Source organism: Ornithorhynchus anatinus, chromosome X1, assembly GCF_004115215.2.
Source record: "Ornithorhynchus anatinus isolate Pmale09 chromosome X1, mOrnAna1.pri.v4, whole genome shotgun sequence".
NCBI classification, from domain to species: Eukaryota; Metazoa; Chordata; class Mammalia; order Monotremata; family Ornithorhynchidae; genus Ornithorhynchus; species Ornithorhynchus anatinus.
Genome location: NC_041749.1, coordinates 104,249,758 through 104,277,522, shown reverse-complemented (window position 1 = coordinate 104,277,522; position 27,765 = coordinate 104,249,758). Strand labels below are relative to the sequence as shown.

Sequence of the window (27,765 nt, the reverse complement as noted above, 5' to 3'; positions counted from 1 at the left end):
CTGCCTCCCACCCCCCAACTGTGGGAGTCTCTCAAGGTTCAGTTCTGGGTCTCCTTCAGTTCTCCATCCACACCCGCTACTTTGGAAAACTCATTTTCTCCTTCGGCTTCAAGAAACATCTCTATGAGGATGATTCTCAAATCCACCTCTCAGCCCTGATCTCTCTCTTTCTCCACAGTATCACATTTCCTCCTGCCTGCAGGACATCTTTACTTGGATGTCCCACTGACATTTCAAACTCAATGTGCCCAAAACAGAACTCCTCGTCTTTCCACCCAGACCGTGCCCTTCCCGTCACTGTAGACAATGCCACTATACTGCCTCCCAAGCTCATAACCAGGATATTATCCTCAACTCATCTCTCTCATTCAACCTACACATTCAATCTGTCCCCGAATCCTGTTGCTTCTACCTTCAGAATATTGCCAAAATCCACCCTTTCTCTCCATCTAAACTGCTACCCCTCGATCCAAGTACTTATATCCCGCCTTGACTACTGCATCAGCCTCCTCGCTGACCTTCCTGCCTCTCCCCGCTCCAGTCTTTTTTTCATTTTGCCACCTGGATCATTTTTCTAAAAAAAAAAAAGCTCAGTTCACATCTCCCCTGTCTTTAAGAACCTCCAGGGATTGTCCATCCATGTTCAGATCAAAAAGAAACTCTTTACCATCAGCTTTAAAGCACTCAATCAGCTCCCCTCTTCCTACCTTACCTTGCTGATTTCCTACTACAATCCGGCCTGCACATTTTGCTCCTCCAACTTCAACCTATTCACTCTACCTTGATCTCATTTTCTCATCGCTGACCTCTTGCCCACATTCTCCCTCTGGCTTGGGACTCCCTCTCCCTTCATATCTGACAGACCACTACTCTCCCCACTTCCAAAGCCTTACTGAAATCACATCTCCTCCAAGAGGCCTTCTCTAAGCCCTCATTTTCCCTACTCCCTCTCCCTTCTGTGTCACCTATGCACTTTGAGCATATGATCTGTTTGCTTTTGGTAGTCGCCCCACAGCATTTATGGACATCTCTGTAATAATGCCTGTCTCCCCCTCTAAACTCTAACCTTCTCATGGACAGGGACTGTGTCCACCGTATTGTACTCTTCCCAAGTGCTCAGTACGGTGCTCTGCACACAGTAAGCACTCAATAAATATTGTTGATTGACTGATTTCCCAAGTTACTTGAAGCCATGCTCATAATAGGTATTATTTTTCCCAAGGTGAATGGAAGATTGAATTTGCTAAAACTTTGGTAGGAAAAGTCCATCTCATGGAGTATCACACTATTTTTTTTAATCCCAAGTGCATTATGTAATTCATATTTGAAGAAAAATACTATCTCAATTAGGGTCTGAAAATAGGGGTATCAAATGGAAATGCTGACAATCTTGCTGTTTTCACTGACATTATAATAGCATACTACACACTGCTTGTTTCAGCCCCTTGATTTAAAAGCATTCTTTGATATTAACCAGGGACCTACAATATCCACCCAAATAGCATGTTATGTCAACTAGTTCTATCATAAACTTTTTGATTCTTTTTTCCTTCTGTTGCATTCTTTGAAATATTTTTCCAAAACCAAAAATGGAGCTATGACTACTGAACTCATTTTATTTGAAACACAATACTGAATTTCCAGAGGTTCCTTAAGTAATACACACTTCTGCCAAGGACTTCAACCACATTACACTTTTTTCTCCACTCTGATTCTCAGCATCCAAATTTTGGGAAACTTGGGTTTGGAAGAAAGTGGCAATTATAAACTATTAATTATGCTTTAAAATGTGAAAGAAAAGTACTCTTGGAAAACCTGCTCTCTAATTTTCTGTGACCACAACAATTCCTGCCACCCTTCTTTAAGCAACTAAGCAAATTGTAATTTCACTTCCAAGGACATGCTTTCCCTAATTTCAAGGGAAACAAAGTGGATCCATCAGGAGAAAGATAGCTCAGGCTGTAAATTTATTAGCTAGAAGAGCAGAGTGAGAAAAATCCACAGAGTGAAATTATAACTCTGTGAGCCTGTCTATGCTACTAAATCCCTTGGAGACATTTTCCTTTTGTTACTGAAGAGTGAACAATAGATTGTAAGCTCCTTGTGGGCAGGGAACATGTCTCTCCCAAGTGCTTAGTACAATGCTCAGCACACCATAAGCGCTCAATAAATCCCACTGATTGGTTGATAAAAATAGGCACTCGGAGCTAATAACTATATCCTTACTTTCTTATGCTTAATCTCAGATAAATAAAAATTTTAGCATATCCTTCTACTGAAAGAATAGGATACCAATTGTCTTTTAAAAAGCAGAGCGTACTGGTTTTAGAGTAGTGGATTGAAAGGAAGGACTCCTGGATTTCCCTCCATCCCCTAATCACTAACGGTAGCTCATCAGTTTGGGGAAAGTCATTTATTCTATCTTTTCTCTAAAAAAGAGAAGCAAAAATATTTACCTTCATCTATCTTACAGCATTAAGGAAAGAACACATTTGATTCTCTCCTTTATGTCTAAGGCAGCATTAAAAACATTCTCCTCCTCCTCCTCATGGATGGTATTTATTGAGTGCTTACTACGTGCAGAGCACTGTAGTAAATGTTTGGGAGAGTACAGTACAACAGAGTTGTCAGGCACGTCCCCTGCCTACAGTGAGCTTACAGTCTGGTGGTGGAGAGAGACATTAATAGAAATGAATATTTTATAGTATTCTCCTGAGTGCAAAGGGGAGAAAGCTCTACTCCTACCCTGATCCTAGATTCTACCCTCAAGTTAATAATAATAATAATGTTGGTATTTGTTAAGCGCTTACTATGTGCCGAGCACTGTTCTAAGCGCTGGGGTAGACACAAGGGAATCAGGTTGTCCCACGTGGGGCTCACAGTCTTAATCCCCATTTTACAGATGAGGGAACTGAGGCACCGAGAAGTTAAGTGACTTGCCCAAAGTCACACAGCTGGCAAGTGGCAGAGCCGGGGTTCGAACCCATGACCTCTCACTCCAAAGCCCGTGCTCTTTCCAGTGAGCCACGCTGCTTCTCTACAGCTACTCTGGCTGCCAGCAAATTCACTTCAAAAGCGAGCGAGCAGGGGTTTCGAGGGAGCTGAAGCAAGGCACGGTCATGCATGGGGTCAATCCATTTTGGCCTGGGCAGGGACTGTGCCTCTTTATTGCTGAATTGTACTTTCCAAGCGCTTATACAGGACTCTGCACACAGTAAGCTCTCAATAGATATGACTGAATAAATGAATGAGTCAGCCTCCAAATTTCTAAAGCAAGCTTTTTGGCCACTGCATTTGGGAGAATAAGTGACAGTAAAATGGAAGAGTGGTGAGGCTGATGTGGAAGGGGAAAATCCTAAATCGCCAAGGATTACCTTTGAATAGGCTTTGAAAACCCAAAGACTCATTTATTTTGTAAAACCCTGCCAAGGCAATACTTACCACCATCACCCAATGATATTTATTAAGATTTCACATGCACATAGGGCTCTGTTGGGGATGGGTATATGAGACGCACCTTAAAAATGAACCCTAAAAGTTGCTGGAATTCCAGGTGTTCCCATCCGATCAATTTGCTCGAGCTACTTCACGAACACCAACTTGTACTTTGCCCACGACTCAATCGTTACAGCTGACTGCCTTGCCCTATCTATGGATACTGCACAAATTCATTCAATTGTATTAAGTGCTAATGGTGTGCAGCGCACTCTACGAAATGCTTGGGAAAGTACAACAGGGCAATAAAGAGTGGTGATCCCATGGGAGTTGATAAGGGAGGAGAACTAATGTTGCTGTGGGGAAGAAAGGACAGAGTTATAGCAATTAAGGATCAATTTAAAGAGGCCAAAATCGTCCTGGTGCCTAGATTTCGACCAACGGTCCTCCGTGGCATGAGCAAAGGAGTGAAGGTGATCTAGGACTGGGGGGTTGATAGTGCAAGATCGATACTAATAATTATGGTATTTGTTAAGCGCTTACTATGTATGAGGCATATAGTACAGAGAAACACAAGAGCACAGAGAAGCAGCAGTTGTATCTTCTCAACATCTCTTGAATCTGCCCCTTCCTCTCCATCCTTATTGCTACCCTGTTGATAATAATGTTGGTATTTGTTAAGTGCTTACTATGTGCAGAGCACTGTTCTAAGCGCTGGGGTAGATACAGGATAATCAGGTTGTCCCATGTGAGGCTCACAGTTAATCCCCATTTTTACAGATGAGGTAACTGAGGCACAGAGAAGGTAAGTGACTTGCCCACAGTCACACAGCTGACAAGTGGCAGAGCCGGGAGTCGAACTCATGACCTCTGACTCCGAAGCCCAGGCTCTTTTCCACTGAGCCACGCTGCTTCCCAAGACCTATCATAGCCTGCCTCGATTAGTGCATCTGCCTCTAACTCCAGTCCAGACTTCACTCTGCTGCTCAGATCATTCTCAAAAATTGTTCATTGCACATCTCCCCAACTTCTCCAAATCCTCTAATTGTTGCCCATCCATCTCCACATCACAAAGAAACTCCTCCCTCTCGGTTTTAACACATTCAATCACTCTTCTCCCACTATAACCCAGTCCGCACACTTGGCTCTTCTAATGCCAGCATACTTATTTTACCTCGAACTCGTATCTCTGGCAGCCGACCCCTTGCTCACATCCTCCCTCGGGCCCGGAACTCCTTCCCCTTTCCCATCTGAGAGACCGACGCTCTCCCCATCTTCAAAGCCCTACTAAAATCATAGCTCCTCCAAGCAGCCTTCCCCGACTCACCTCTCATCTCCCCATCCTATTCTCCCTCCCTTCTATGTCACCTATCCGCTTGGGTCCATACCCATTTTGATACTCATCCCACCCCAACAACGCTTATGCACATATCTACTCTATTCCTATTGGTCATTAATTTTAACATCTCCCCTACTACAGTGTAAACTCCTTAAGGGATCACCCCTACCAACTCTGTTGCACTGTACTCTCCCAAGTTCTTAGTATGGTGCTCTGCACACGGTAAGAGCTCAACCAATACCACTGCCTTGTTAATTAGGGGGTGGGATGGCGCAAAAATGGCACGGGGGGTGAGGAGCAGGCTAGCATCTTCCTTTTCCCCCTTTTCCCTTGGGAAAGACCATCAGGGGAGACTCACCTGGAGTAGGCCAGGCTTTGGTGATGGTGAGCGGACGGACTAGGGAGAGGGGAGTTGAAGGGGAGTTTACCCACAGCGGAGCGGGGATTCCATGTCTTGTTGGTGGGCGGCTAAGAAGGGGATGTTGTGAAGGGTGGGGACAGGTTGGATGGGAGTGAGCTGATGAGGGGGTGGGGGCTGCTGGGATTGGGTGGGTTGAGCTCTCTTTACCCCCACAACTCTCCCTTCTAGCAGGGTTGCAAGAGTCATCCAGAGGACAGGTTGGGGAACTAAGGGTTTCATGTATGTTCTGTGTTTGCTCTCTGTTTTTTCCTAGGAAAGAAGGGGCACTGTTCAGTTAACGGGATGATTATGTACAACAAGGCTGTATGGTCTCCCAAGCCATGTCTTATCTGTCTCTGCTCGAATGGAAACGTGGTCTGTGATGAAACCATATGCCATCCTCAGACGTGCCCCAGAACAAGGATACCCGATGGAGAATGTTGCCCAGTCTGTTCTGATATTGGTATACCAACTTTTGTTATTTAAAAAAACCCCAGAAAACAAACAAAAAAACTTCATGCATCATTTACATTCACGTTTTCTTTTTAACCTGTTTCATTTTAATCTGAGACCTTTGATGTTTCAAAATATGATGATCTGTCATCATTGCAACAATGATGGATGGCTAAGGGTATAGTAATAATAATAATAATGTTGGTATTTGTTAAGTGCTTAGTATGTGCCAAGCACTGTTCTAAGCACTGGGGTAGATACAGGTTTATGAGTTTGGCCCACGTGAGGCTCACAGTCTTAATCCCCATTTTCCAGATGAGGTAACTGAGGCACCGAGAAGGTAATTGACTTGCCCAAAGTCACACAGCTGACAGGTGGCAAAGCGGGATTAGAACCCACGACCTCTGATTCCTAAGCCCGTGCTCTTGCCACAGAGCCACGCTGCTTCTACAGAGTGTAGCATCTTGGCGTTCATTTCCAGCTATACTGTGTAAATTTGAATCACACCCTGAATTGCATATACTTATATTTCCCAAGGTACATAATAGGTAAAACGGTGAGTTCTGCTCTCCCTTTGGAGTTCTGATAATGCACCCTCTTGGCGGCGTGCCTTAGTTATGTGGAGGAGTTTAAATGCAAAGAGCCTAGTAAGCTCGTCCCAGAGAAAACAGTAGCCTTGTGGGGGTCAGACTAGCCACTAAGAGTTGGGATCAGTTTTAGGGCTCCACCCAGGGTTTGGCCATCCTGGAATTCTCAGGAAAGTATAAGTAAATTGAAATCATTATTACATCAGAAACAGAAACAGGTTGGCAGCCCTTGCCAATTAATAATAATAATAATAATAATGTTGGTATTTGTTAAGCGCTTACTATGTGCAGAGCACTGTTCTAAGCGCTGGGGTAAACAGAGGGGAATCAGATTGTCCCACGTGGGGCTCACAGTCTTAATCCCCATTTTACAGATGAGGGAACTGAGGCACAGAGAAGTTAAATGACTCGCCCACAGTCACACAGCTGACAAGTGGCAGAGCTGGGATTCAAACTCATGAGCCCTGACTCCAAAGCCCGTGCTCTTTCCACTGCGCCACGCTGCTTCTCCTATCCAATCTGCAAATTAAGAAGGGGGTATACGCAGTAAACACGGTTACTCAGATAGCTAAATTGATTTAACTGTAAATAATGGAATTAAAACATATTGATGATTTCTGATAAATGAAAATATCGAAATTGAGAAGAATTTAGGGGAAATGAATAGCAGGCAACCTGTTACTACTTGGTTTCTTGTGAACGGTTTCTCTATTTTTTGTATTAAATTATACAATTGGTTGCTGGGTCCCACAGATTGCTTTTTTTTAAAGAGTATAAGCTTTATTATCCAGAATGCTGGGAGAGTAAGAGGTGCCGTTTAGTCCAAAATTCCAGTTAAAAAATGTCAGGACCGATAGATAAGCGTGGGACTTAGTAAAATTACACACCATATAGTTGTCTTTTTTCCATTCAAAGACGACACAACTAAAGGTGACGTTCCCCTACGAGTGTGTGTGTGTAACTGAAATGGCCAATGTGGGATCCACAGTCTGGGACACACTGGGCGAACAAAAAGGTTGTTTGTAGTGCCTGGTGCTATTTTTTCTTCCGTCTCCTTGTCTCTCTTTCCTTATGAAACTTCTGCTCAAAGAGAGCCCCTCGCTTCTTGATGGCATTGTGCCAATGCAGATCTCTCCTGAGCACTCCCAGTTTTCAGCAGGAAGGCAGCATTGTCTGAGACTGTGTGCTACCGTGTCCTTAAAACACTTCCTCGGCCCTCCTTACTTTCACTTTCTCAGAGAGGTTAAATTACGTGCCCAAGGTCACGTAGGGAATCAGTGGCAGAGCTAGGTTTAGACCTTGGGTCTCCTGACTCCCAGGCCATGTTCTTTCCCCTAAGCCATGCCATCTCCACTCCACAGATGTAATTCATCTGATCGTAAAACGTTTTGTTGAGCTTGGGGCGAATAATAATTATTAACAATATTTTCATTCTCTCTTCTTTCCTTATCATTGCTATTACCCCCTTTCTCACAAACTCTTCATCTTCACTGCCAATCAGACTCCCATTCTCTGCTAAATAGTATTTCTCTAGATGACAAACCTGAATTTTCCGGCGATTCTCCTGAACCAAATGATCCCAGTGAGCCACTTCTTATGCAACCATCACCTAACCGAGAGGGAGAGGGTCAGTTCCTTAGGAGAGAGGAACTCAGGTTCAAGGAAGAGGAAATTCACAAAAGGGAAGAGAAGCAAAAAAAGAAAACTGAAGAGGAAAGACCAAAAGATGCTCAACTTGAAGACGGAGAAGCAGAGGTGGAAAAAAAACGAAAGTTATACGAAGAAGAAGAACGCAGGATCAAAGAGGAAGAGCTAAAGAGAAGGAAACAAGAAGAGAAAAATGAGAAAAATCTAAATGAAGCAAGGCTACTGAATGAAGGGGATGAGGAAGACGAGGAAGATGAGGAGGAGGAAGAAGAGGAAGAGGATGTTTTGCGAGGGGATGTTTTCAGAATGCCTTCTCGCTTCCCAATACCTGTTCCTCCCATAGAGGCCCCTCCTTTGCCAAGTGCATGTTCCATCTCTGACAACACAGTTAGCTGCGTAAATGTCAAACTCACGCAAATACCACCAATCACGGATCCAGAGTTAACCAATCTGGAACTCGTAGGTAAGGGATAATTTTGCTTCCATTTTATTTGTCACCCTACACTTTAAAATATGAATTTGGTTAACTAAAAATACCTTCAAAGTGATCTCTAGTTCAAGAAACAGACGTAGACTGTGAGCCCCTCGAGGGCCAGGGACTCCGTCTGATTTCCCCCCCGACATATTTGTTTCCCAGTGCTTGGGACAGTGCTCCGTCCACAGTCGGTGCTTAATACCGTTACTATTACGACTAATAGTAATGCCCTAAATTGATCAAATCAGGGCCATACTCCACATCAGGGGTGGAGTCATGGCACCAACATCGCTGCCAGTTCGGCAGGAACTCACGGGAGTCGGTGGTTGGGGACGCGTGCTGCGAGGAGATGAGTAACGCAGGTTTACCGCCCCTGCCGTTGTTTCAGCTCTTGCTCGGTGGGACCAGAGCAGAAGAAAAATCATCAAAGAGACGCGGGAGGCAGATGGGGAAGGGGCTGAACGTAAGCGCGCGACAGATGAAGAAAGGGCCGGGATGAAATATGCTAAACTATATAGTCACATCTAGCTGCATTCAAAAATATTCTGTAGTTAATCACATAAATGAAATTTGCATAGTTTGATAAGAATTATTTCTCATGCTCTAGATTTTCAGCCTATAAATGCTTTTTCACGATAAAATAATGTATGTTTTAAACTATCCATTCCAGGAAATGGTATAACTTCTATCCCAGATGAAGCCTTCAATGGAATCCTGAATTTGGAAAGAATTGATTTTAGCAAAAACAACATCAGCTCCTCTGGCATAGGTCCGCAAGCATTCAAGGTAGGAAAATACTTTACTTATTTGGGCTCGACGATGACTTTAGCCGATTTTCCCATTTGACTTGGTTTGGAACCAGTCGGAGGTGCAGAAAAATAGGGGCTTCTCAATGCCAGTGCCCAATCTCACTATGAGAGTAATCGAATCAGGACTCCTGTTGAGGACCTTCTGACCCATTGGCTGTGTCTACGTGAGAGGATCTGTGTGTGTCAGTATGGAGCAACGACAAAAAAAAATGACAGATGGCAAAAACATTCCAGCTTTGCTTGCACTCAAGTGAGCGGGGACTCGGGAATATTGTTTTTGGCTGCAATGTAGCACGGCTCATCCGATAAACGCTACTCTGGGCTCGTGGAAACCAGGCAAGTCTGGGGTGCATAGTTCCACGTCTGTGCTGTCCGATTGGTTCAAGGCACAGTTTACCTCTGGAAGTGTACGCATCCCCGGCCCCCTCTGTCCTGGGTTGCTAGCCCGTCTGCCTTCTGGAGTTTAACCTGAAGCCGCCCGGGAAAGCAGTAGGTTGGAATGTGGAAAAGCTTGGGTTGTACCCTGCCAATCAACTGATGCAATGCCAGATTTCCTGGGGCAGACTTGAAGGCAGAACCTGTGTCCAGAAACATTTGCTATGTTTACAGAGTGCAGTCATGGCCAGTGCTTTTTCATATCGAGAGTTTGGCCTACCCCAAAGAGAGTAATAACCCAAAGGGCAGTCTCTCTTCTGAAAAACGCCCTCCCCAAAACATCCTCCCAGACCGTTCTCCATCTACTGAACCACTAGGTTGCTGTTAATAGAAGGAATCTACAGTTGTGGATGCATGCTATTTGACAGTGCGAGTAATTTGATATTTAATCTCTTTAAGCTCCTGAAGAAGTTAAAGCGCTTGTATTTGGATGGAAATAATTTGTTACAGATCCCGCCCGATTTACCACCTGAATTAGAAGAACTTAAAGTCAATGAGAATAATCTCCAAGCTATCGACGAAGATAGTCTATCAGGTATCCGACACAAACAAATGCTGTCCTTCCTAGCCGACGAGAACAGTACCTACAGTGAGATCCTTTCCGTGTTTATGGGTGTGGCTCCAAAGACCGTTGTGTGACACAAACATGGCATGCCACGTAATGTGCATGTAAAAATTGTCTTCTGCTGCACTGACGTGCTGGCCGCCTACAGTGGCTGTTTGCCGTTTCTGAATCTGTCTCTCAGCCCTCCTGATCTCTCCCAAACCTCTGCTCAAGGAAACCGACCCTTCAGCCAACGGCTTCTGGCTCTAGGCTGATCCGTTGGCCGCAGCAGTCTGCCAACAGTCCACTGCTAAACCACGATTCAGGCGTACTTCCCCATGACAGTGGAATAGCTCTTCTTCCCTCTCCGCAGACGTAGGCCCCATTTCAGTTGACCTTCCAGTAGTGCTTACGTGGCCTTCCGTATCATCATCCATCCTCTTCTTCTATCGTGCCCAGTGGAGCTCCACTGAGCATTCCCACAATGCCATGAGCAGATTTTAGTCTAGTATCTCAATGATACTGTGATCCCCCGGCCGTCTGATGTTAAGTACGGCCTGCAGGTGACACTGGTAATCCTGCTGAAGAATCTGGAAGTGCCATCTGGCTAAATCCAGATCTCATATAGAGAGTTGATCACTATTCAGCTTTGGGACCTTCAACTTGGTATGAAGGTTGATACTCTAGTGTTTCCAATTCCTGTCAATTCTCCTAAAGATTCATTTTTCGACTTAACCCATCTTTCCAGGCACCGAACACCATTCTCCGGGGTAGCAGAATTGGTGACAGCATTAAGTGCTGTGTCGCCGCAGAAAACCTTTGGTCCTGCCTAGGGTTTACCTGGTGCCGGCTAGTACGTCATCTCAGTTTCCTTTATGTTTAATGTCAGTTCCCAGTGCTGTGCTGAGTCGCTGAAGCCAATCCGTAATCATCATATCTTCCTGTGTATGTACCCCCAGAGCACGCCCCATCTCCTGAATCTGTGTCAAAAGACTATCGCTGATCAGCCTGTTTCGATTCAGAGGCGTGTTCCGACTCCAGCTCTGAGGTCCTGTATCGCAGCCTCAAAGATGGCAGCATCCTTGGAAGGAAATTAACGCTGTAAAGCTAATATCAGTTCTCTACCTAGAAACCCTTGAAGAGCCTATTTTACTTGTATCTGATATTTTTCATTATATTTGGGTGACAAAAGAGGGTGATGCTGATTTTGAACTCTTTGGCACACTCGATGATCACCCTAAATGGCAGCCATTTAGCTTTCCAATCCCATGTGTCTGGTGATTTTTTTTTCCCTCGGGGAGTCAGAAGGTCATGGGTTCTAATCCCAGCTCTGTCACTTGTCTGCTGTGTGTCCTTGGGCAAGTCACTTCACTTTTCTGTGCCTCAGTTACCTTGTCTGTAAAATGGGGACTGAGACTGTGAGCCCCACGTGGGACAGGGACTGCATCCAACTCAATTTGCTTGTATCCACCCCAGCGCTTAGTACAGTGCCTAGCCCACAGTAAGGGCTTAACGAACACCGCAATTGTTGTTATCCTTTCAACATCACTGCCCATTAAAATGTCTCAGGAGCATAAGCTCATGGTACTACTGCAGTGAGCTGTTCAGATGTTTCTAGAATTTTTCTTTCTCTTAGTCATATGAATTATGTTGGAACACATGAGTTGGTTGTTTATGCCTCTGGGCAGAGTTGAGAGTCTCTAAAGACTGCCTGATGGCAAATCTGATGCTTGAAAGACATCGGTCTGGAGAGGACGGGATGAGAGGGGGGCCCTCTCAAAAAAAAAAGAAAAGAAAAGAGGATGTATCCAGAACTTGTCTTCATCACTGAGTCTTGTTTTGCTCGGTACAGTGATGTTGACTACACATCTGGCCTCATCACAAGCAACAAATACCATCCCACTTTCTGGACAACTGTTTTCTTCACAGTCACACAGCATCCTGATGTTCCATGACATGATTTCTTAGTTTTCTACTGGCTAATAGGAAGGCAGAATTAAAGCCCCCCGGACGTCGCCTCTGTTTTGAGTGACTGGGGCAGGCAGTCACTTTTCTAGCCGTTTCCCCATTTGGAGTGAGCAGTGCATTCCTAAACGGGGCAATTCAGGCAGCCTGGAGGTTGCCCGACAAAACTACTGTCACTTCCCTGATCAAACAACCAATAGGCTCCCGCCTAGACTTTTTATTTAGAGTAGGACGGAGTTACCCACTGGATTTATTTCTGCAGTAGTGATTCGTTCATTCATTCGATCGTATTTATCGAGCGCTTACTGTGTGCGGAACACTCTTAGGCATTGACACCCTCTGACCCAGGTCCTCGGTGGCCAACGGCATGCCTTGCAAGCCAGCTGGCTAGGGTTAAGGAGTGGAGCCTACTGCTATCGGTTAGAATATTTTTTTGTGCCCTCCTCAGCAGGAGGCCACTCTCTAAATGGCCACTCTCCCTCTACCTGGGCTCTTGCTAACCAGGCCTAGCTCTCAGAAGTGGTGCTTGTTCCTTGGGACCTGGGGTGGGGAGGGCGTGCTCAGAAGCCAAGGTGGGAGGGGCTGGGTTCCTCCCAGGGGCACGCTCTTGGTCCTGTGGCTCTCTGCAGAAGGTTCCAGAACATGCGATGTCACTACGATATGTTGTACAACCCGCAGAGCACGGTCGGTCTGGTCTTTCCGGGTCTGCAGAGAGGCATCTGGCCCCTTCAAGTGCCCCCGGGATCCAGCCCAGCCTCGCATGTAACTGTTGAGAGTGGCACTCACTCTGCTTGAAGGAACTGTGAGGGCTTTTCCCACCTACCGAGCAGAGCGCAGGGCAAGTCTGTGGGTCAGTCATTCCACAGAAATAACTTGGATTCTAGGGAATGGGAAAGAGGGATAGAATGCAGATAGACCATGGTTTTAAAGTAAAAACAGTTGAGCTATTTCCCCACATATCCAAGAAATTTCATGGGAGTCAGAGGAGCAGGAGACGCCTGGCTGAGATAAAGGAAAGAAAAAGAACAATAAGAATTTCCAAACTGGAGGATTACATAGTTATAGAAGTACTCAACCTCCAGATGTATTTCAGGATTCATAAGAGAGACCGCTGCACATCAGCTTCGATCTGTTTTGGCACACTGAGAACATTCCAGGTAAATCTGAAAAGTTCCACTTCTCTTCTTTCGTTTAAGTGAAAACCAAAGGCAATATTGTGGGATGAAATTAATATTTGGCTCCGCGAGAGACGAAACAGCTTCGCTTATTGGGATGAATCAGGAAGAAAACAGTTATGGTAGTCAGACTTAACCAACATTCCCAGATGCATCTGAATATTTAAAATGCAAGTGCTTCAGCAAGAGTCTGCCTCATATTTATGTTTAAATGAGGCATTTACACTCTTGGACAGAAGAAGAAAAGCATGTGAAAACAGGCTTGTTTCTAAATAGCAGACAATCACCTTGGGGTTGAGAATTGGTTTTTTACCTTTGTACCATGACTACACACCACAGGAATTGGAGATCTGAAAACAACATAGGTAATTTGTTCCACGTAGACAGCCAAACCAGATTAATTCAGATCCCAAAGGACTTTTTTGAAGGGTCTGAATTGTCTGGTTTGGAGCAAATCAACCAAATAATGGATTTTGATTGTAGTCTTTTTGGGCACAACATTATCTACCCGAGGTAGATGCTGCAGTAATTTGAAAACATTTAATAAAACAAATTTTAAGTAGAACTTGACTGCTGCCATCCCAGCCTTGTTTTCAACCCAAAGAATGAGTAACATCATGTACCTCCCTAACAAATAGTTGCATCCACTCAGTTCTTACACCCACCACCACCAGCATTACATTAGCGGAGTATCACGTTCCTCCTGTATAGGACTATAACTAAAAAGGAAATTTCTGTGGGAATAATGATAATAATGATGGTATTTGGTAAGGGCTTACTATTTGCCAAGCACTGTTCTAAGCACTGGGGGAGATACAAGGTAATCAGGTTGTCCTACGTAGGGCTCACAGTCTTCATCCCCATTTTACAGTTGAGGTAACTGAGGCCCAGAGAACTGAAGTGCCTGGCCCAAAGTCACACAGCTGACAAGTGGCGGAGCCAGGATTAGAACCCACGACCTCTGACTCCCAAGCCCCCGCTCTTTCCACTGAGCCATGCTACCACTTCGCGAGGGGGAACATGACCTATGTTCATGTAACCATTTTCCATGTTAAATCTGTGCCAGCTTAAGAATGTTGGAGCCCCGGCACTTTGGGTTAATTGCCGCTCACTCTTACTAGAAGGTGAGTTTCAGGGCACGTGCTGGTTTCTCGTTCCCATTGCTGCTCAGCCTCAGTAGAAGTGCAGTTGGGGAATCAGTGCCATTAACCTGGACACTCTCCTCCGCATGAATTTTCATTCATTCATTCAATAGTATTTAGTGAGCGCTTACTATGTGCAGAGCACTGTACTAAGCGCTTGGAATGTACAAATCGGCAACAGATAGAGACAATCCCTGCCCATTGACAGGCTTACAGTCTAATCGAGGGGGACAGACAAACACCTCTGCAGGTGGTAGACATGCCAGCAGGACCAATGGAATAATAACTGTGGTATTTAAGCACTTATTGTGTGCCAGACACTGTACTAAGCACTGGGGTGGAATATGAGCAAATCAGGTTGGACACAGTTCCTGTCCCACATGGGGTGCTTACAGTCTCAATTGCCATTTTACAGATGATGACCTCATCTGAGGCCCAGAGAAGTAAAGTGCCTTGCCCAAGGTCACGCAGCAGACAAGTGGATAGGCCCGTGCTCTATCCACTACGCCATGTTGCTTCTCTAAGCTCGCCTTCTAGACAGTGAGCTTGCGGGCAGGGAACGTGTCTATTAACTCTGTTGCATTGTACTCTCCCAAGTGCTTAGTACGGTGCTCTGCACATAGTAAGCACTTAATACTACTGATGGATAGGTGGGAACAGTCCTGAAGGGGAGGGGGGCAGAGAAGAGCATTAGTGGACAGTATAAGTCCAGAGTTCCTGCAGGAACTCTCTGGTTTATTTCCAGGTCCACGACACTATGGGATCTTGGGAACCATGTTGTTTTTTTTGTTTTCTTCTGTTTGGTTTTTTTTAAATGGCATCTGTTAAGCATTTATTACGTGTCGAGTACCACTCTGAGCGCCGGGGTGGATACGAGATCATCAGGCTGGACACAGTCCCTGTCCCACACAGGACTCACGGTCAAAGTCGGTGGAAGGAGGATTGAAACCCCGTTTTATAGATGAGGTCACTGAGGCACGGAGAACTGAAGTGCTCCACCCAAGGTCGCACGGCAGATGAGCAGCGGAGCCGGGATTAGAACCCAGGTCTTCTAACTCCGTGGCCCACGCCCTATCCACTAGGCCGTGCTGCTGTTGACCTTAGCACTTGCAGTGTTCTCACCTGACCACGCAACCACCCGTGGGACTGGAAGCCCAGAAAGAGAATGCCAGATGAGACACCTTGAGCTATTTTGAACAGACTTCGGTAAAATAAAAAGATTATAGCATATTTAAGGTCTATCACTTAACTAGGTGTGTGATTTTTTCATGAGTTTTTTTTTTCCTCAGAGTTTTAATACCAACTAATGTTTTACAGAATTAAAAAATCTGGTCACCCTAGAAATGGAAGGAAACCAACTCAGCGAAGCGAATGTCAGCCCTTTAGCTTTCAAGTCCTTGAAGAGTTTAACTTACTTGCGCTTGGGCAGAAATAAATTTAGAACTATACCACAAGGCCTTCCTGCTTCTATTGAGGTACAGACACTTTCTTTTCAAGTGATGTTTCTGAATGTATTGGTTTTAAATGCACTGCACCATCATAAAGGATGTATAATGATGTCTGGAAAAATCAAATGTGATTTCCACTGTCCTTTTACATTCATATAGAAAATTCAAGACAGCAAAAATCAATATCTCCCTGTTTGCTTTACTTATTAATTATCTAGAACTTTTGGTGGCTCAAAATACACTTTGACCTCAATTATTAAAATATATAAGGTGGGGGGCAGAGGAGTTGATTTTTTTTTATGGTATTTGTTAAGCACTCCTTATGTGCCATGCACTGTACTAAGCACAACATTATTATTATTATACAAGCTAACCAGGCTGTACGCAGTCCATGTCCCTCGGGGGGCTCACGATCTTAATTCCCATTTTACAGATGAGGTGATGGAGGCACAGAGAAGTTAAGTGACTTGCCCTAGGTCACACAGCAGATGAGTGGTGGAGCCAGGATTAGAATCCAGGTCCTCTGACTCCCAGGCCTGTGCTCTTTCCACTAGGCCAAGCTGCTTCTCTTGCTATATCCTCATCATTCAGGCCAAAGTTTATTTTTAGGCCTCGACCGTCTCAATATGTTGCATTCAAGATTACCTTGCTAACACTTAAAACAGTGCTATGCTCCATGTGATTGAGTCCTACTTAGGGACAGATGCATTTTTTTGAAAATCTATGAGGTAAAATCGAACACTCTGCCCCCAAACAAATGTTCGTGAGGGGAACACCATGAAGCCTCCCACTCCTGATCTCATCCAAGAGACCACAGTGGGAACCTCGAAGTCACCACAACCGACTGCATTGCGGACTTTTCCAGTGCTGTCTATCAAGATGCTGACCTCAGCCAGTCCGAGGTTTATCCAAGAAGAGATAGTCTTGATCGCAAGCCATCCCCAACAGATAACAGATGATTTTAAGAGGAGACCCTAAATAACAGTTTGATTACCTTTTTCTTTGAAATGCATCTGTGAGGCTTTGTTCACACTCATAAAAAATAGCCCAGTATTGGGTTTCACCTCTCATTCCAATTACTTCAGCAGTTACTTCACTTACTTCACATTAACACGTGTGTACTTTGCTACTGATGTAGTTAGTGTTTATGTATATGTTTTCCTGTTGGATGGATTCACGTGCATTTGTTTAGTCCGGACATCTCTAGCCTCGGAGAACCGAACAGCCAAGACGGAGAGAGTCCTATGCATTTTCTCCGCAGATCTCAATCAGTGATAACATGAGGAGGGCTAACTTTAGCATGAAGATTGACCCACAAAAATATGAGGCAAAAAATGGAATTTACTCCTGGAAAAAACTAAAAGAACCCCAAAACGAAACAAAAAAAACATGCTTTGCCCTTCCACCACTAGGTGTTTCTATTTTTCAGTTTCCAAACTAAAGATAAAATAACCCCGACACAAAGGTCATTTAAATATCAATTTGTTCCATATTCCCAGTAGATAAGAGCATATTTTCCAAATATCCCTGTTTCATTTTTTTCAAAGTAATTCTGGCAACCTCTTAAAGAGTAATGAATAAAATCTGGTAGTACTTAAATTGTGATTTCAGTAAACGACTGCTTTCACAAGGCTAAATTCCACAGCAGGGAACAGGCGTTACCTTATTCAGGTCCCTAGATGAAATGAGCAACTCTAATGCCATCTCTAAATTTGACAGTTCCTACCAAGCTGGATCAAGGAGGGAATTTTTTTTTTTAAGGTTATTCTAAAAATGATCTTATCTGTTAATTTTAGGAACTATATCTGGAAAATAACCAAATTGAAGAAATCACAGAACTCTGCTTTAACCACACTAGAAATATCAATGTCATTGTACTGAGAAACAATAAAATTGATGAGAGCAGGATAGCACCTCTGGCTTGGATAAACCAGGAGTAAGTACCACTTGGATTGTGACTCAAGGTTTCCAGAACTATAGTGTGATATCGCTACACTAGTGGAATTCACCGTGCTTTGTCCCTGAGATGAGAAAGAGAGGCAGAGGCGTACGTGTCGGTGGGGAACGGAGTCAGAGACAGGGGAGAGTTGGACAAGACGGAAAGGTACCCGAGACGATGGTGCTGGCGAGGAGAGAAGCGGCAGTAACAGCTGCAGCCGTAGTCGATAGAAATCGCCGTGGCCACCGCTGGGGCCATCATCGGAGCCTGCGACAGCCAGGATCCTCTCTCTAGACCTTCTTCCATGACTCATCTACCCTAACGGTTGTTGTCCGCACAAGGGTTGGTGGGCCGAGGGAGATGGTGAGTCCACTCTAATTTTATATGGATAGCTGTCTGTCTTGAGAGAAAAATCCAGCCTGAAGCCTCAACACCTTGCAATTGAATAGGCCCTCTGCTCCTTGTATATGTTCAAGTGTCACCCAATGGGCATTCGCTGAACATCTGTTGACAGTGTGGAGGGCTATCACTACTAAGCTACTGCAGATAGGGCTCTTTTGCTGCCAGCGACAATGGAACGCACGGGTCCCCTCAGACTCCTCTGCCCAAGATCCCCAGCATACTGTCCTCAACCTATGAACGGGCCAGATCATCGTCTTAACTCATGTCATTTCTTGCTTCTTTTTTGCAGAAATCTGGAGTCAATCGATCTTTCTTACAACAAGTTGTATCACGTTCCTTCCTATCTACCCAAATCCTTACTGCATCTCGTGTTGATCGGAAACCAAATCGAACGAATTCCAGGATACGTATTTGGTCACATGGAGCCGGGGCTAGAATACTTATACCTGTCGTTTAACAGACTCAACAATGATGGAGTAGACCCAGTGTCATTCTTTGGGGCTTATCATTCGCTGAGGGAATTCTTTCTGGATCACAATGATTTAAAGACCATACCATTTGGAATTCCAGAGATGAAAGCACTGCATTTTCTGAGGCTGAACGACAACAAGATACGGTAACTTTTTCAAAATGATTTGTTTGGTTAGAGAGGAATGTCGGAACCGGTCAGAAATATGGAATGGCTAAAAATAATAAATTAATTCTTGTCCTGGAAATATCATCTACATTGCATGGTCCAGTTTCCCAACTCCATACCTGAACCTTTCGAGTCAGTTGGTTTGCTCTTCAATTCATTAAGATTGATTCATGAGAAGCAGCGTGGCTCAGTGGAAAGAGCACGGACTTTGGAGTCAGGGCTCATGAGTTCGAATCCCAGCTCTGCCACTTGTCGGCTGTGTGACTGTGGGCAAGTCACTTAATTTCTCTGTGCCTCAGTTCCCTCATCTGTAAAATGGGGATTAAGACTGTGAGCCCCACGTGGGACGACCTGCTTCCCCTATGTCTACCCCAGCGCTTAGAACAGTGCTCGGCACATAGTAAGCGCTTAGCAAATACCAACATTATTATTATTATTATTAAGATTTTCAAGAACGGAGAATCCAGAAGCTTGCTCGGTAACTTACTCCAATGTTTAATCACCTTTGCCAACAGGACGCTCTTTCTTATGTTAAACCATCTATCTCTTAAAAAATTGACGTCCATTTCCTCTAGTTTGGTCCTATGAGACGATGGAGATCCACTCTAACACCTCATGCCCTCCCGTCAATATATTTCATAGTGCCATTTTTTTTTTAAGTGAATAATACTACAATGTCCTGCTAGCAGCACCTACAGTGTTACATTATATGCAAATTTTAGTTTGGTCTGCCTCTCAAGTTTTTTTTTCCCTTTTTCTCATACTAATCCAATCGGACTCTTTCTTGGAACTGGGTAGTTTGATATCTATCCCTTGCCGTTGTCCCTCCTGAAATGTACTCTATTTTCCGGCGTCATTTTTCGAATCTTTCAAGATGGGTTTGAATTCTGTATCCATCATCCAATATACTGAACACCTCACCCAACCTGGTTTCCCTTCAAACTTAATGAGCCTGACCTTCACCACTACTCTGCCTTCTTCACCGCAGTGAGGCAGTGTGGATTTACATGAATTTCTCTCCCGGAGTAGGCAGGCCAAGAAAGGGGGAAAGAACGGTTTTCCTTCATGTGCGGTTGATAGAACACCTTTTACGGCCGCACTATCTAATAATGATGGTATTTGTTAAGTGCTTACTTTATGCCAGGCACCGTACTAAGAGGCCTGCCTGGGTTTGGATCTGAGTCTGCTTTGTGAATCCTGGCCTGATGGAGCCCGAGGGCCGGGTTGCAGCCAGTTAATGAGAATGACATGGATACAGGCACTGTTGGGACTTATATCATCTTTCCTTTCGACATCAGGGGGACCCTTTTAATCATTAGTATAGGGAACCTGCCTACCAACTCTGTTACTATTGTTATATATATATAATATTATATATATATAAAAAATGCTATATTTTGTACTCTCCCAAGAGCTTACTACAGTGCCCTGCACACAGAAAGCACTCAATAAATAAACAGATTGATCAGTATACATTGCAGGGAAGATGGCAACAGAGAGGGATGTTCCTTTGAGCAATCTGGTGCATACTGGTGATTGGAAACACAAACCAAAGGATGAGATCAGGCCCCATGTTATCAGTGGACAGGATTTCTTTTGGTGAAATACTACCTAATATTAAACAATTACTTTGGACCAAATGGAAAAAAGTCTCTTTCCAGAAATGTGAAGGGACTACTGACTGATCACTGTCATATTTTTCACCCTTCTTATTTACATTTTCCCTTGTTTCCCTAGGAGTGTTCCTCCAGAACGTATTTGCAATTCTGAAGATGATGGAGATTCGAGTCTGGAACATCTTCATCTTGAAAACAATTATATTAACACACGAGAAATTTCCCCATATGCATTTTCATGCATAAGATCATATTCTAGCATTGTTCTTAAGCCACAAAAGATAAAATGACACATTACCTTCCATCATGCCAACCCTGACCTTCCAAAACCATTCACCTGAGTATTATTAGCAAAAAAGGTGTTAATAGCATTACTCCTAATAGCATGTGGTATTTCAGAATATTGATCACCACCTAAAACTACCTCTTACGGTTAAGCATGTAAACGCGCACGAAATATATCCACCGATTAGAGGCTTTGACCACTTCATATACTAATCACCTGTGTCTAAATCAGTGCCTAAAGTAACTTCTAGAATAAAACGTTTAATGTAGGCAAGTTCACTTTTTCTCTGTGCTAAGGTTGCCGGACATCGGAATGTCAACCAGCATCCACCATTTTAAAGCCAACTCTCGAGCTCTGTTGGTCAAATTCTACCCAGCTAATCCAATCCCATTTCCTGTTCTCCTTCTCCGCACCCCATTCCCTCGATGCCCTGCCTCTCTTTTCTTGTGTCTTTATTTCAAAGATGACATTCTCTAGGTGACAGTGTCATTAAAAAAGTTGAAGACGCTATAAGGAAATAAATACCTATAATAGAGGTCACCCCGATCTATATTTTTCCACTGTGCTGTGTTATATGAATCTCGGAGATGACAGGATTATTGTATTAAGACATTCGTTTCAAATAATGTGCAAGTTTTCAGGTAAATTAAGGACGTTTTGACAAATATGTCTTAGATTTCAACCTTGGGTAAAATACAAGGCCTTGAATTTATTGATGTCCCGTAGAGGAGAGTCGTCTAGACTGTAAGCTCGTCCTCTAGACTGTAAAATTGCTGTGGGCAGGGAACGTATCTGTTTATTGTTGTACTGTACTCTCCTAAGCACCTAGTACAGTGCTCTGGACACAGTAAGCGCTCAATAAATACGATCGAATGAGTGGATCGTCACACGAGAACTGGGAAAGATACGGAGATGGATTACCAGAACGATCGGGGACTAGGGACGTCTGGAAAGACCAAGGTCTTAGTGAGGACGTAACCAAAGCTTACAAAATCCTGAAGGATGTAGATAGGGTCGAGGCAGAGAGAGGGATTCATCGAATTCCACGCCACCGGGACCAGAGGACACCCGCCCATTGAAGATCCAAGGTGGCAGAAAACACGTCACCATCTAGCGGTGGTCGGCGTATGGACTCCGTCACCCCATTCTTATGCAGGCTGAAGGTATGAACGGGTTCAAAATGGTTTTGTGGAACTTGGGATAAATTATTGGCCAAGGGGTCCATAATGAGCTCGTAGAGGGACTAATCAGGGGCGTTGAGTGGATGCCAAGAAGGACAGTCACCATATTGTTCCTCTAACATTGTTTTACCAGTCAGAGAGAGAATAGCAGGCCAGATGGAACGTCGTTCTGACCCAATAATGGCACTTCTGTTTTTGAGACCTCTAGTCTGTAAAGTCCTTAAACTTCTCCCAAGTCATCATGACTGCCTACCCTTGATGCACCACTCTCTACACCAAACTCAACTTCCGTGTCCTTTTGTCACTCTTTACCCCACCACCCCTTAGCCAAGGATCAGCCCCAGAGTAGACTTCCTCCACTCCTGCAACAGCTGTTGGTCAGTCAATCAATATTCTCTCTCTGACTGGTAAAACAATAATAATAATAATGATGGTATTTGTTAAGCATTTACTATGTGCCAAGCACTCTTCTAAGCTCCGGGGGGAGATACAAGGTAATCAGGTTGTGCCACCTGGGGCTCACAGTCTTAATCTCCATTTTCCAGATGAGGTCACTGAGGCCCAGAGACGTTCAGTGACTTGTCCACAGTCACATAGCTGATAAGTGGCAGAGCTGGGATTAGAACCCATGACCTCTGACTGCCAGGCCCGTGCTCTTTCCACTAAGCCACGCTGCTTCTTTGCAGCAGTGCTTGCAGGAAGAGCATGGAGGTTGTCCTCCTTGACATCCGGAGCTTACTGCGCAAAACATCGCACTGAGCGCTTGGGAGAGTACACTAGAGTAAGCAGAGGCGATTCTTGTCCTGAAGCACGGGCGCTGTTGGTGGCCATCCGGATAGCAGGCTGACACTTATCAATTCAAATTCACCCTGGCCTGTCATAAATCTGCCCTTTCTATTGCTCAGCACCAATACGTCTCCTAATTCTCTGAATCCCTTACCCACTGCCCCAAGGAGCCCAATCGTCTCATAGGGCATTTGGTCATCTGTCTGGAAATGCGCATGGCAGTGTGCGTATTGCTCGGAAAGGGAAGTTGGAAAAGGTAAGATGGAGAGGGATGTGGGGGCAGAGGAAATAGTGTCCAGCTGCCAAACCCTATTACCAAAAGGCCCCTAAAAGTTGTGTCAGGTGATCGACAAGAAGGGAACGTGCCTGGCCTTCCAAGTGGGGGTAGTAGGAACGTGATTCTCTCAGGATGAGCGCTGTTTTCTCTAGGGTGCACAGATCTTCCCAGGCAAGGCCAAGCAAAGCGCGCTCCCAAATCCACAGAGAGGCCCCAGATCTGGGCTGTACCGACGGGTTCTAATCCCGGCTCCGCCGCTCATCTGCTGTGCGACCTTGGGCAAGTCACTTCACTTCTCTCTGCCTGAGTTATCTCATCTGCAAAACGGGGATTAAGACTGTGAGCCCCAAATGGGGACAGGGGCTGTGTCCAACCTGATTACCTTGCATCCACCCTAGCGCTTAGAACAGTGCTTGACACACAGTAAGCGCTTAACAAATACCATCATTATTCCACTGCGGGATTAGAGCGGGCAATGAGAGAACAGTACTGGGGTTCCCCTATTTTAGGAATAATTCAAGGATTACCTGAACAAGACAATCTCAGATCATTCCAGAATGAGGCAGTCCTAGGATAACTCCCCCAAATTGGGGGAACGGTACCTTTAGGCCCAGAAGGAAAGGAGAGGTGGGGCCAGGCTGGCGGTAGATGTCTACAACTAGTTATTCTAAGAGGCGGTGAAGGTGAATGGTGCATTTAAAGGAAGAGGAATTTGGATAAACCGCCAAAACCGCTCATTTTAGGATTCTAGGTGTATTCCCAGTTCCGAACGATCGCAGTATGAAAGATCCAGAGATACATCAAGCGGAATCGCTGAAGTGGCCCAGGAATGTCTGACGTTATAGCCGTTAATTCAGGGAATTCTAATCCCCACCTCGAACACACACTGAAAGATGAGTTCTCTGCTCTATCCAAAAGAAGCAGAGAAGCATGGGGCAGTAGAAAAGGCTAGTAAATCCAGGTGAAAATCTCTGCCCTTCTTCCTCACCCCGATTCTCTGCGGCTTTTGGGTTAAGCAGAGAAATTCCCGCTTCCTGAAGGCAGCAGAGGAAGTTGTTGTGGCTGCCGCTAAGGAAGCAGCTACAGAAGCAACCTGGCCTAGTGGATAGAGGACGGGCTTGGGAGTCAGAAGGTCACGGTTCTAATCCCGGCTCTGCTGCTCGTCTGCTGTGTGGCTGTAGGCAGGTCACTTCACTTCTCTGGGCCTCAGTTTCCTCATCTATAAAATGGGGATTAAGACTGTGAGCCCCATGTGGGGCAGGAACTGTGTCCAACCTGATTACTTTGTATTTGCCCCAGCACTTAGAACAGTGCCTGGCACATAGTGAGCGCTTAACAAATATTATCATTATTATTATTGTAAGGCTAAAATTTTGGCTCCACTAACCAGCTGAGATTTTGCCATTAAAAAGCCTTGCATCAAGAAAGCAGACGAACTCTTAAAAATGATCGAAGATGACCCTACTAGAGAGAGGAGCATCCTGGAAAGCAGCGTGGCCTTGTGGAAGGAGTCTGGGGCTGGGAATCACGGTACCCGAGTTCTAATCCCGGCTCTGCCCCTTGCTTTTGTGTGCCCTTGGGCAGGTCACTTCAGTTCTCTGTGTCCCAGTTTCCTCACCTGTGAAATGGGGACTAAATACCTGTTCTTACCATTGGCTTTATGGGACTCAATCAGCTCGACCCCTCCTAATAATAATAATAATAATAGTAATAATGACAGGATTTGTTAAGCGCTCACTATGTGCCAAGCACAGTTCTAAGCGCTGGAGTAGATACAAGGCAATCGGGTTGTCCCACGGGGGGCTCACAATCTTAATCCGATTTTACAGATGAGGTAACTGAGGCACAGAGAAATTAAGCGACTCGCCCAAAGTCACACGGCTGACAAGTGACAGAGCTGGGACTAGAACCCACGACCTCTGACTCCCAAGCCCGTGTTCTTTGCACGCTGATTTCCCACAACAACCCAGTCCGCAAGCTTCACTCCTCTAACCCTGACCTACTCGCCGTTCCTCGATCTCGCCGAACACTTGTCCCCTTTCTCCCTCTGGCCTGGAACTCCTTCCCCCTTCATATATATCTGACAGACCACCACTCTCCCCACCTTCAAAGCCCTCCTCAAATCCCATCTCCTCCAAGAGGACTTCCCTGACGAAGTCCTCACTTCTCCTCGCCCTCCCTTTCGCATCATCTACGCACTAGAATCTGTAGCCCTAAGACATTTGATAGTCAACCCACCCTCTAAGCACTTAATAGTCTCCCCACCCGCTGTCCCACAGCACTTACGCACACATCCTTCCATCCCCTATTTTTTATGTATTTTAATGCCTGTCTTCCCCTTTAGACCGCAAGCTCCTTGTGGGCAGGGATTCTGTCAACCAGCTCATATTGTACTCTTCCAAGTGCTTAGGACAGTGTTCTGCTCATAGTAAGTGCTCGAGAACTACCACTGATTAACTGATTGCTTTCCCTCCCCCTAAGTCCCTGAGCCCAGTGAGGTCCAGGATCTGTGTTCGACCTGATTATCTTGTATCTACCCGTGCTTAATGCAGCGCTTGGCACATAGTAAGCGTTTAACGAATACCTCGATTATTATTATTATTATAATTCTAAGGGGCACAGAGATGTTCAGAGGAACTACAAGGTGCTCTGAAAAGAAGAAGGCTGTTGTGCATCTCATATTAGACACATGATGATGATGATGGCATTTGTTAAGCGCTTACTATATGCCGAGCAGTGTTCTAAGCGCTGGGGTAGGTACGAGGTAATCGGGTTGTCCCACGAGGGACTCACAGTCTTAATCCCCATTTTACAGATGAGGTAACTGAGGCACAGAGAAGTAAAGTGACTTTCCCAAAGTCACACAGCTGATAAGTGGCAGAGCCGGGATTAGAACCCACGACCTCTGACTCCCAAGCCCATGCTCCCTCCACTAAGTCACGCTCCGCCCAGCCCAGAACAGCCCCCTTCCCCATTGGCCAGGTCTCAAGCCCTGGCACCTCCTCGCAGTCGCCTTCTCTCTGACCCTGGAGTTCCTGGTACACAGTGGTACACTCTGTGTGTGTGTGTACACGAGGGCATGCATCTCCCCAGGCACAGTGGTATATCTAATGTTGAAAAACAACCGACAGTCAGCAACAGGACAAAATTCTATTTCTGCAGCCTCCTGCTACGACTAATAATCAGATTAAAACTCCTTATTTAGTTCATTTTGTGATGTTCTGCTCTGAATTACAGTAATGAAGAATACATAATAGTTTAGGGATGTTCCAAGGAGTTTCATATTTTTCCAAAGGTTCTGGAATAGTCTCCAATTTGTAACACGTAAGTCTCCGGGTAAATGAACCCCATGATACCCATGTACAGTATGCCCGTACTTTCAAAATAATCAATGTGATAAAAGTTCAGGAAATATTTGGGAACCAAAAAGAAAAGAGTTGGCGGCAAGATCTACAACTTGGATTAATTTAGAAACATCCTTTCAACTGAAGCTGCTTAAATCCGACGGGTTGTTGGTTATCAGTAGTGATAGGATTTATTTGGTGCCTACTTCACGCAGAGCCCTTTACAAGGTACTTGGGAAATGTACAAAGAAGTAAAAGATGTGATCCCTGCTTTCAAGGAGTTTACAATCTAATAATTCCATTTTATGAGACCTTCCTTCCTTCCTTCCCTTCCCTCCCTCCCCTCCTTCTTTCCTTCCTTCCTTCTTTTTGCCTTTAGGATACAGACTGCTCTAGTGGCATTAACATGGGGCTGGAAATCAGACGACTTGGGTTGTAATCTCAGTTCTGCCACTGAATAATAATGCTGATAATAATGATAATAATAATTTTGATATTTGTTAAGCGCTTACTCTACATCAAACACTGTTCTAAACGCTTGGGTAGGTACAGCATAATTAGGTTGGACACAGTCTCTGCCCCGCATGGGGTTCACAGTCTAAGAAAAAGGGAGAACAGGTATTTAATCCCCATTTTGCAGCTGAGGAAATTGAGGCACAGAGAACTTAAGTGACTTGCCCATGGTCACACAGCAAGTAATTGGCAGAGCTGGGATTAGAATCCAGGTCCTCTGACTCCTAGGCCCATGCTCTTTCCACTAGACCATGCAGATTCCCTACCTTGAGCAAGTCACTTAATCTCTCTGAACCTCAGTATCCCCATTTATAAAACAGAGCTAATAATACCTACCTCACAGAGATGTTAATTAACTGTATTTACTGAGCTCCTACAGTGTACAGGTGAAGCAGTGTGGCCTAGTGGCTAGAGCACAGGTCTGAGAGTCAGAAGGACCTGGGTTCTAATCCCGGCTCTGCCACTTGTCCGCTGTGTGACCTTGGGCAAGTCACTTCATGTATCTGTGCCTCAGTTACCTCATCTGTCAAATGGGGATTAAGACTGTGAGCCCCATGTGGGACAGGGACTGTATCCAACTCGATTTGCTTGTACCCACCCCAATGCTTAGAGGAGAGTCTAGCACATAGTAAGTGCTTAACAAAAAACACAATTATTATTATTATTTGCTGAACTATGCATCGGAAAAGATACAGAGGTGGAAATTCGGGCCCGGTCCCTGACCGACAAGGGACTCACAATCTAGTAAGGAAGAGGAGAGGACTAGTGACAGACACACAGGGAAACTTTAAAAAAATGATAAACTATGGCATTAGATTGTAAGCCCTTTCAGTGTAGAGACCGATCAATCAATCAGTGGCATTTACTGAGCACTTCCTATGTGCAGAGCACTGTTCTAAGTGCTTGGAAGAGTATGATACAACAGAATTA

General features: G+C 44.9%; 2 protein-coding genes across 4 annotated transcripts in view; one reads left to right on the top strand and one right to left on the bottom strand.

Moving 5' to 3' along the window:
* The window catches only part of ECM2 (extracellular matrix protein 2), a 31,406-nt gene extending 10,132 nt beyond the window's left edge, over positions 1-21,274 (top strand). For both annotated transcript variants that reach the window (XM_029049907.2, XM_029049906.2), the window contains exons 3-10: positions 5,449-5,637; positions 7,716-8,324; positions 9,007-9,122; positions 9,980-10,115; positions 15,724-15,881; positions 17,651-17,790; positions 18,485-18,811; positions 20,570-21,274. In XM_029049907.2, the coding sequence (XP_028905740.1) occupies positions 5,449-5,637; positions 7,716-8,324; positions 9,007-9,122; positions 9,980-10,115; positions 15,724-15,881; positions 17,651-17,790; positions 18,485-18,811; positions 20,570-20,738 (1,844 nt within the window). In that variant the 3' untranslated portion in view covers positions 20,739-21,274. The remainder of the gene's footprint in view (positions 1-5,448; positions 5,638-7,715; positions 8,325-9,006; positions 9,123-9,979; positions 10,116-15,723; positions 15,882-17,650; positions 17,791-18,484; positions 18,812-20,569) is intronic.
* LOC103170973 (centromere protein P) overlaps positions 1-27,765 on the bottom strand; it is a 267,419-nt gene that overhangs the window by 76,363 nt on the left and 163,291 nt on the right. The window lies entirely within an intron of this gene.